This window comes from Piliocolobus tephrosceles, unplaced genomic scaffold, assembly GCF_002776525.5.
Source record: "Piliocolobus tephrosceles isolate RC106 unplaced genomic scaffold, ASM277652v3 unscaffolded_25827, whole genome shotgun sequence".
Classification (NCBI taxonomy): Eukaryota; Metazoa; Chordata; class Mammalia; order Primates; family Cercopithecidae; genus Piliocolobus; species Piliocolobus tephrosceles.
Window position 1 is genome coordinate 4,513 of NW_022308562.1, and position 9,025 is coordinate 13,537.

At 60.2% G+C, this 9,025-nt stretch overlaps 1 protein-coding gene across 3 annotated transcripts; it reads left to right on the plus strand.

The window, feature by feature from the left end:
* Nucleotides 1-696: 696 nt before the first annotated feature.
* Nucleotides 697-8,015, plus strand: LOC111520160 (bcl-2-binding component 3, isoforms 1/2). 3 transcript variants are annotated; one of them, XM_023182711.2, is made up of 3 exons: nucleotides 697-952; nucleotides 5,117-5,405; nucleotides 6,823-8,015. In XM_023182711.2, the coding sequence occupies exons 2-3, from the start codon at nucleotides 5,132-5,134 to the stop codon at nucleotides 7,356-7,358; spliced, it is 810 nt and encodes a 269-aa protein (XP_023038479.1). In that variant the 5' UTR covers nucleotides 697-952; nucleotides 5,117-5,131; the 3' UTR covers nucleotides 7,359-8,015. The 3 variants fall into 3 exon arrangements, with proteins under 3 accessions (XP_023038479.1, XP_023038478.1, XP_023038480.1); XM_023182710.2 differs by lacking the exon at nucleotides 697-952 and adding an exon at nucleotides 2,252-2,560; XM_023182712.2 differs by lacking the exon at nucleotides 697-952 and adding an exon at nucleotides 2,643-3,171.
* Nucleotides 8,016-9,025: the final 1,010 nt, after the last annotated feature.

Consider the following 9,025-nt stretch of genomic DNA (forward strand, 5'->3'; position numbering starts at 1 on the left):
TGCAAGGCTATTGTACCACAAGACTACCTATTGTGCCACTACACTCCAGTCTGGGCCACAGAGTGAATCTTTTATCCAAAAAAAAAAAAGAAAAAAAAAAGAAAGGCTGAGTGCAGAGGCTCATGCCTGTAATCCCAGCACTTTGGGAGGTCAAGACGGGCAGATCCTGAGGTCAGGAGTTCAAAACCAGCCTGGCCAATATGGTGAAACCGCGTCTCTACCAATAATACAAAAATTAGCTGGGTGTAGTGGCACACACCTGTAGTCCCAGCTACTCAGGAGGCTGAGGCAGGAGAATTGCTTGAACCCAGGAGGCGGAGGTGGCAGTGAGCTGAGTCCTTGCCCCCGCCCCCCACCCGGGGCAAAAAGGAAAAACTCTTTCCCAAAAAAAAAAAAAAAAAAAGTAAGATCCATGTAAGTGATGTCATATGTCATAATCCATGGTTTACTCATGAACCACAGTTTGGAAAACACCAGGAAGAAGGAAGGGAGAATGAATAATCAGGGAAAGCGAAAGAGAGAGGAAAGCTGAGGCGTTCCCAATGTTTCAAATGGGGAAATTTCAAGTGAGATACAGATTACCTGCTTCTCTTGGGGAAGCTAAGAGTGTGTACTTGGAGGCAGTCAAGTTTGAGAAGTCTGACATCTTTTCTCAGCCAGCCCCATGCTAGGCACTGGAAGGTGACTCACTCTGATGAGGCGATTGTGATTGGGTGAGACCCGGTAAGGATGGAAAGTGGAGAGGAGGAGACAGGAGTCCACAGCTTTGGAAGAAGGAAGGACAAAACTCCCTGAACCAGAGCAGGGCAGGAAGTAACAATAAGAAACTGAAAAAGGAAAGGGAATAGAAAGCTATGAGACAGGATAAAATTTGGCCTGAGGTCTGCCCGGGCATGTCCATGCCAGGTGCCCACGGCTGCTTCTGCGACGTGGGTCCCCTGCCACATTTGTGGTGAGTGTGGCCAGGTGTGCATGCTCCGGTGTGTGTGCGGTCAGTGGACCAGTTAGCAAGAAGCTGTCACAGGTGTGACTTCATGACATGTGTCGGTGGTCAGTTTCTCCTATGTCTATGTCTGATTTGGTCTGTTTCTCTGAATGTCAGTTTCTTTCCTTTTTTCTTTTTTCTTTTTCTTTTTTTTTTTTAGACGGAGTTTGCTCTTGTTGCCCAGGCTGGAGTGCAATGACAGGATCTCGGCTCACTGCAGCCTCCGCCTCCCGGGTTCAAGCAATTCTCCTGCCTCAGCCTCCCAAGTGGCTGGGATTACAGGCATGCGTCACCACACCCGGCTAATTTTGTATTTTTAGTAGAGACGGGTTTCACCATGTTGGTCAGGCTGGTCTCGAATCCCTGACCTCAGGCGATCCGTGCACCTTGGCCTCCCAAAGTACTGGGATTACAAATGTGAGCCACAGTGGGGGGGCAAATGTCAGTTTCTGATAGTTTTAATGTGTAGCTGTGAAATTGCGTGAATGCATTTGTGTATGTCCCTGTTGGAGTGTGATTTGGATTTGGCTGTGTGTCCAGGTATCCCTGTAACAGGTGTCTCTGTGTGTCTGGGTGTGTGTGTGTCCCCTGTGCCTATCAGCAAGTTTGTGTTTCCAGATAAGCATTCCGCCTGTGTGCGGTTGCACCACCGTGTATGTGGTGTGGATGCCTGCTCGGTAGGGTTGTTTGTGAACACAGTTTGTGGGCCCAGGTGTGATCATCAGTGTGGGTGTTTGTGCAACTGTGTGTGGCCCTGCCATTGTGTCCGTCTGCCTGTCCGGGGGACCCTGTTAGTGAGTCTGTGCATTTGCGTCTGGGTGTGTGTTAGCCCCATCAGTATGTGAGTGTGTGTGTTCGTGCCCCTGTCCATGGTGTGGATTTGTGAGACTGTGGCCTTGTGTCCATGAGTACATCCTCTGGGCTCTGCCTGCACGTGACTTGGTGGACCCTGGAACCCCCGTCGGTCGGTCTGTGTACGCATCCCTGGGGGTGTGGATCTGTGGGTCCCAGTCAGTGTGTGTGTCCGACTGTCCCGGTGTCTGGGCGATTTCCCTGCACCCCGCCGCACAGCGCCTGGGTCCTTCTAGCCTTGGGCCAGGCCCTGCCCCGTCCCCGGCTGCAGGGAAACCCCCGGCGCGGAGGTAGGGGGGGCGCGGCGCGCGCCTGCAAGTCCCGACTTGTCCGCGGCGAGCGGGCGGGGCCGTAGCGTCACGCGGGGGCGGGGCGTGGGACCCGCCGGGCGGGGGCGGGGCGGGGCGGGGCGGGGCGGCTTTGGAGCGGGCCCGGGATCCGCCGGGCGGCCTGAGACGCGGCGCGAACCACATGCGAGCGGGCGCCTGGCGGTGGCGGCGGCACCAGCGATCCTAGCAGCGGCGGCCACTACGCGGACGCGCCTGCGGCCCGGGGAGCGGCAGCAGCCACAGCCACAGCAGCCACCACTGCAGTTAGAGCGGCAGCAGCAGCGACAGCCCCAGCAACAGCCGCCGCGGAGAGCGGCGCTTGGCGGGCGCGCCCTCCTGAAGGAAGCCGCCCGCCCCCCACTGCCGCCCCCTCCGGCGTGTTCATGCCCCCGGGGTGAGTGTGCGCGCCCCGACTCCTCGCCGGCGGCGATCGGCCAGGCCGGGTGGACTCCCTGGAGGAGGTGACGGGAGTGCAGGCGAAGAGCAGTGTTGGCGCCCTGCCTCCCCACACTGCGCCTCCCTCCAAACCCTGCGAGGGACCCTGGGCCGGGGTCGCCGGGTGAGAGGTGGCTTGGCGTTGGGGCGCCGGTCTGGGCGCACAGGTGCCTCGGCGGTCTGGCGGGTTTGTTTACAAACAATGGGGTGCGGGCTCGGCAGCGCCCCCTGGCGGCCAGTGTGGCCCCGGGGAAGAGGGTCGACCCCGGGGTGCCCCTGCCCCCAAAGTCCGGGAGGGGCGGGGGGGCGGCCCGGAGGGGCGGCCAACCCCAGGGCGCGCGCCCGTTGGGGGCGGCGACAGGGGGCGGCTCGCGGGCCGTGGAGTCTGCGGCTCCTGCGGGCGGGGGCTGCGCCCCAGCAACAGCCGGTTATTGGCCCCGCGCTCGCCTGGCGGGCGGGGCGGGCGCACGTGGCGGCGGTGGGGGGGGCTGTGACAGCGGAGGGGGGCGTCTGGGACCGCCGTGGGAGCGCGCGTGTGCGGGGTTGTGGATCTGCAGGTGTCTCGCCTGGGTGTGTGCGCGTGTCTGGCTCTGAGTTTGTGCTGGGTTCTGCAGCGAGTGCTGGTGTCGATCCGTGGGAATGTTGGGGTTTCTGACCCGTCGGGGTGTCTGCGTGAGTCCCCGCGCCTGTTTGTGTGGGGTTCTGTCTGTGGGTGCCCTGCCTGTGGGGTGGGTGGACCTGCGTGTGTTCTCGGTGAGAGTTGTCTGTGTGTGCTGTTTTGGGGTGATACTGGGGGTCTGTTGCCTGCGTGTGCTGGGGTGTGGAGGTTCTAGTGTGTGTGTGTGTGTGTGTTGCTGGAGTGAGCTGTTTGTGTGTTTATGTGTGTGTCTTGCCCGAGCGTGCGGTGTGTGTGCTTGTGTCTTGCCTGTGTGTTTCTGTCTTGGCTGAGGCCATCTCTCTGTATCTCCGGGGCATGTAGGTCTTTGCCCAGCGTTTGTGATGCTGCACCTGCTAAATGCAAATGTCTTGTTTTCTGTCCAGGTGTCTGTGTGAGTTCTCAGGTGTGTGTGTGTGTGTGTGTGGTGGGGGGTTGTTTCAGTCTGGGTTTGGCTTGTGTGTCTGGCATCAGCGTCTGGGATTTGAGGGCCCAGGATCTGTGGGGTCTATACAGTTTAGACGGTGGGTGTTGCTCGCAGCCTCTGGATGGGGTTGTGTCTGAGCCTCTGTGTGTGTGTGTGTGTGTGTGTGTAGTGTATGCGTGTGTGTGTTGGGTCTGAGGGGCTTGTCACTGTGATCGGCTGGCTCATGTGTGTCATGTGGGCTGCGTGTGTGTAGTGTTTATGTCAGTCACGTGAGACCAGTGTTTTCTGTGGGTGCGCTAGGTGTGTGTGCTGCTGGGCTGTGTGGGATTAGAGTTAGCTGTAGGGTGTGTGTATGTGTGTGTGTGTTGCTGACAGTTGGTGATGGTGTTTGAGGGCTGCATGAGGACGGTGGGTTGGTGTCTGCTGGTCGTAGTCCGTGTGTCTGGTGGTGTGTTGAGGTCTGATGGCATGCATCTGTGTGTGCCTGATTTACGTGTGTCCTGAGAGTTGGTGACATGTGGGTGTGTTTTGGGGGTGTTGATGTATGTGTGTCCGTGGGTGTCTGTTTTGTGTTGATATGTGAGCCCAGAGGTGTGCCGGTCTTATCTCTGGAGTGAATGTGTGTGTGTGTGTGTGGAGAGGGGCATGTTTGGGAACTGAGGCAGTGCCTAGCTTGTGTGTGTGTGTGTTTGTGTTTGCAATGGCTGCATTGTGTTTGCATGTGCCCCTGGGCATATCAACAGTGGGTCAGTGTGTGAGACTTTGACAGTTTGGATGTGTGTGTGGGGATGGGTTGTGCCAGCCAGTGTGCGCAGTATGTCGAGTGCTTGTGATGATCTGTCTGGATGCTCCTGCTTTGGTCAGGGTGTATGTGTGTGTGTGTGTTGTGTGTACTGAGTAGTGATGTCTGAGACTGGGGCCATCTCAGTGTTTGTGTGCAAGTGGGAGGTGGGGTGGGTGGTCAGGCTGGCCAGTCCCGTGTGAGTCCTTGTGTGTGTGCTGTGGGGGCCTCCCTGTGCCCCGCTGCCCTCCCTGTGTGCCCGTCGCTGTGTTGGGAAAGTTGTCCCCACCAGCCCATGCTGTGAGTCCCCAGTGGAGTGAGTCTGTGTTGTGGGACTGTCACAGCCCTCATACACACACCTGCTAGACCCCTCCATCCGTCCTGTGTGAGCCCTGTCTTTGCTGTGAGAGCCATCCTGTGCTCCCTGTCCCTCCTGTGTGCCCATCACCTTATGCACCGGGAGGCTCTCCAGAACAGCCAGGACCCCGTGGTGTCATCCCCTGGTTGGGCGTGTCTCTGTGGGGCCATCACCCCCTCCGCATGCACACACACCTCCACTCTTCTCCATCTGGGTCCTGACCCCGGGTAGACTGGAGGTACAGTGGGTCCTGGTACTTCCTTGCTGACCTGCTCCTCCTCCCGTGTCCCGCAGGCCCCAGGGAGCGCCATGGCCCGCGCACGCCAGGAGGGCAGCTCCCCGGAGCCCGTAGAGGGCCTGGCCCGCGACGGCCCGCGCCCCTTCCCGCTCGGCCGCCTGGTGCCCTCGGCAGTGTCCTGCGGCCTCTGCGAGCCCGGCCTGGCTGCCGCCCCCGCTGCCCCCGCCCTGCTGCCCGCTGCCTACCTCTGCGCCCCCACCGCCCCACCCGCCGTCACCGCCGCCCTGGGGGGCCCCCGCTGGCCTGGGGGTCCCCGCAGCCGGCCCCGAGGCCCACGCCCGGACGGTGAGTGCCCGCCCCGCCCCCGGGGTGATAGGAGTCGGGAAGAGAGAGGACCGGAGACTCGGAGGAACTGGAGAAGTGGGAGAGGACGGGGTGGGGGGGAAGTGGCGAGCCCGGCCGGGCCACTGGGAGGGTGTGGCCAATGTGGTCTTTGTGTTGAAAGAAGCAGGAAGACGGAGGCTGGGGGTGGAGGGGGAGGTCAAGTGGGAAGTCCCTCCTGGAATCTGACTGCAGTCCCCGAATTGCAGCCCACTGTCTCTTCCGGGCCTGGGGCAACAGCTGCATCCGAGCTGCCGTCCCCCAGTCTAGGTCCCCTAGACCCCCTGGAGGATTCTTGTTGCAGGGAGTGTGGGCCGAGCGGGAGGACTGTCAACTCTGGGCTCTGGGGAGGGGTCGAGGGGCCTTTTGCCTTTATTTGCATCTCTTTGGCCAGGGTTGGCCCTCTCCGCAGTCCCGGCGGAGGAAGGAGAGGGGGAGGGGCCATTGTGTTGGGAAAGTCCCCTCGGGAGGGGGGGAGTCTTGGGGAGGGAAGGGTTAAAGGTCCCCTGCCTGATGGGCTGTTAACCCTGTGGTGCCCGGGGAGCCCCTATCCCTGCCGGCAGGCGCTGTAGCCCGGGAAAGTGAGTCCTGGTTTCCCATCCCCCATCCTGTCCCGGCAGCCCAAGGGGAGCAAGGAAAGAGAAAACTTCCCTAGCTCAGTTCCTGGAAGCCCTGGAAGGGGACACCGATTTCAAGGCCAAGGTCATAGATGTGGAAACTGAGGCCCTGGTTGTAGGCCTTAAGGAACCCTCAGACCAGGATCTGGTGGGACGGGAGGGCAGGAGCCTCCTAGGGCGCTCAGAAGGGGGTGGGGCAGGAAGGCATCTCCCGCGTCCCAGCCCCCAGGCCCGCGCTCTGAAGCTGCCACAGTCTCTGGCCTTCTGGTCTCTAGGCCTCTGCCACATCCGGAGGCGTGGCTTCCCTGTGGTTGGACACGAGAGGGCAGGAGACCTGAGGCTTGTGATCTGGGTGGGGTTCAGTCGCTGTATCCCTGTGTGACCTTGGGATACTCCCTACGGGCGGGCCTCAGTTTCCCTGCCTGTCACATGGAACAGGCAAGATGTGGCCCCGTTTGGAAATAGAGGTCGTTAAGCCTGACCCCCCCCCCCCCGGGGTCACCCGTCTGGCCGTCTACCTTCCACACTGACAAGGGCCGTGGGGACGTAGCTGGCCAGACAGGTGACCCCAGAGCGGCGTCCCCAGGTCCTTTTTGCTTTCTGGTGTCTGGGGAGGAAAAGCTGAGAAATAGACTCTAAGACGGGGCGAAGGGATCACTAGAAATGAGTCGGGGAGCAGTAGCTGGGAAAGAGGGAAGCGGGCCCATACCCTTCAAGGCCTGGAGGGGTAGTGGGTGCTAACCGCGCCGCTCTGCCTCTCCAAGGTCCTCAGCCCTCGCTCTCGCTGGCGGAGCAGCACCTGGAGTCGCCCGTGCCCAGCGCCCCGGGGGCCCTGGCGGGCGGTCCCACCCAGGCGGCCCCGGGAGTCCGCGGGGAGGAGGAACAGTGGGCCCGGGAGATCGGGGCCCAGCTGCGGCGGATGGCGGACGACCTCAACGCGCAGTACGAGCGGCGGGTGAGTGCTGGGGGTGGGGTAGACGGCAGGTGGGACTTCCCGCCGGAGGAGGGGGCGGCAGGCGGCCCCCGCCAGATGTGCTGCAGCTGCTGCCCCGCGCGGCTGGGTCGCTCCGCGGACAGGCAGGTGGGGGGTGAGTGGGTGGGGGGGATCGCGCGCCCGCAGAGCCGCCCAGGGACTCCGCGCCGCGGCTGGCATAGTCGGAGCCCGAGCCAGGGCCAGGGCCAGGGCCGGGAACTAGGCTGCCGCGGAGACCAGCGGCGCGCCCGTAGCCCGCGGCCGCGGGGACTGAGGGCGTCGCTGGGCGGCGCGGCTCATATATCCCGGGCTATTTATAGCTGGTGAGTCAGCAGCCGCGCCGCGCCCGCCCCCTGCCGTCCCTCTCGCGCGGCCCGCAGCGCCACACAGCTTCCCGGGCGCCGGGGCGTGCCGGGGACAGCCGGGGCGGGCTTAGGACTGCAAGGGAGGGCTCGGAGCCCCTCCCCGTGGGAGGCCCCGCCCCCAGCCCCTGGCACGGCCCCGATTTTTTAAAACAGATATTCGAAGCCCACAGCAGAGAATGGGAAATCACAAACATCGTGCGCCCACTAGCCAGCTCCGTTCAGTCTGAACATTACACCCGCATTGCTTATTAACAAACCAAACAAAACCGCAGAAACGCATGTGGTGAAGCTCCTCACTCTCCCCATCCCTTCCCCCTCCCTGCATCCAAAGGAAATCTCTCAAGTTGGCCTCTCTCAACCCCTGCAGGTGTTGCTTTTATTCCATATTTACCAGGCCAGAACCAGGGCTTAGGATCATGGGACAGTCTTAGCTTAGCCTACATGACATAGTTTTTGTTCCTCCCCAGAATTCATTTTTCCCTCAATATTAGGCTTCAGATTCACCATATGTTCAGCCAGGCTCGGTGGCTCACGCCTGTAATCCCAGCACTTTGGGAGGCGGAGTTGGAAGGATGCTTTAGCCCAGGAGTTCTAGACCAGCCTGGGCCACATAATGAGACCCCTGTTGCTACAAAAAATACAAAAATTAGCCGGGTGTGGTGGCACCAGCCTGCAGTCCCAGCTATTCAGAAGGCTGGGGTGAAAGGGTCCCTTGAGCCAGGGAAGTCGAGGCTGCAGTAAGCCATGAAGGGCCACTTAACTCCAGCCTGGGGGACAGAACAAGACCATCACAAGAAAGAAACAATGCAGTGGCCCACGCCTGTAATCCCAGCCCTTTGGGAGGCGGAGGCAAGCGGATCACTTGAGGTTGGGAGTTCGAGACCAGTCTCACCAACATGGTGAAACCTCGTCTCTACTAACAATACAAAAATTAAGCCCAGGCGCGGTGGTTCACACCTGTAATCCCAGCACTTTGGGAGGTTGAGGAGGGCGGATCACCTGAGGTCGGGAGTTTGAGGGGAGCCTGACCAACATGAAGAAACCCCGTCTCTACTAAAAATACAAAATTAGCTGGGTGTGGTGGCGCAGGCCTGTAATCTCAGCTACTCAGGAGGCTGAGGCAGGATAATTGCTTGAAACTGGGAGGCGGGGGTTGTGGTGAACCGAGATAGCGCCATTGCACTCCAGCCTGGGCAACAAGAGCAAAAATCCGTCTCAAAAAAAAAAGAAAAATTAGCTGAGCATGGAGGCACACCAGTAATCCCAGCTACTTGGGAGACTGAGGCAGGAGAATCTCTTGAACCCAGGAGGTGGAGGTGTGGAGGTTGCAGTGAGCCGAGATCATGAGATCAAGCCACTGCACTCTAGCCTGAAGGGCAGAATGAGACTGTCTCAAAAAAAAAAAAAGCCATTTTCACTGCTACATAGTATTCTGTTGGATAAACATACTATCCTTATTCATTTTCTTTTTTTTTTTTTTTTGAGGTGGAGTCTTGCTCTGTCGCCCGCCCGGACTGGAGTGCAGTGGCTGGATCTCAGCTCACTGCAAGTTCCGCCTCCCGGGTTTACGCCATTCTCCTGCCTCAGCCTCCCGAGTAGCTGAGACTACAGGCGCCCGCCACCTCGCTC

Bases quoted from the DNA above. Each gene is read 5' to 3' on its own strand.
- LOC111520160 (XM_023182711.2), top strand. From the start codon at position 5,132: ATGGCCCGCGCACGCCAGGAGGGCAGCTCCCCGGAGCCCGTAGAGGGC. The intron at 5,406-6,822 runs GTGAGTGCCCGC...TGCCTCTCCAAG, and splicing joins CCGAGGCCCACGCCCGGACG to GTCCTCAGCCCTCGCTCTCG.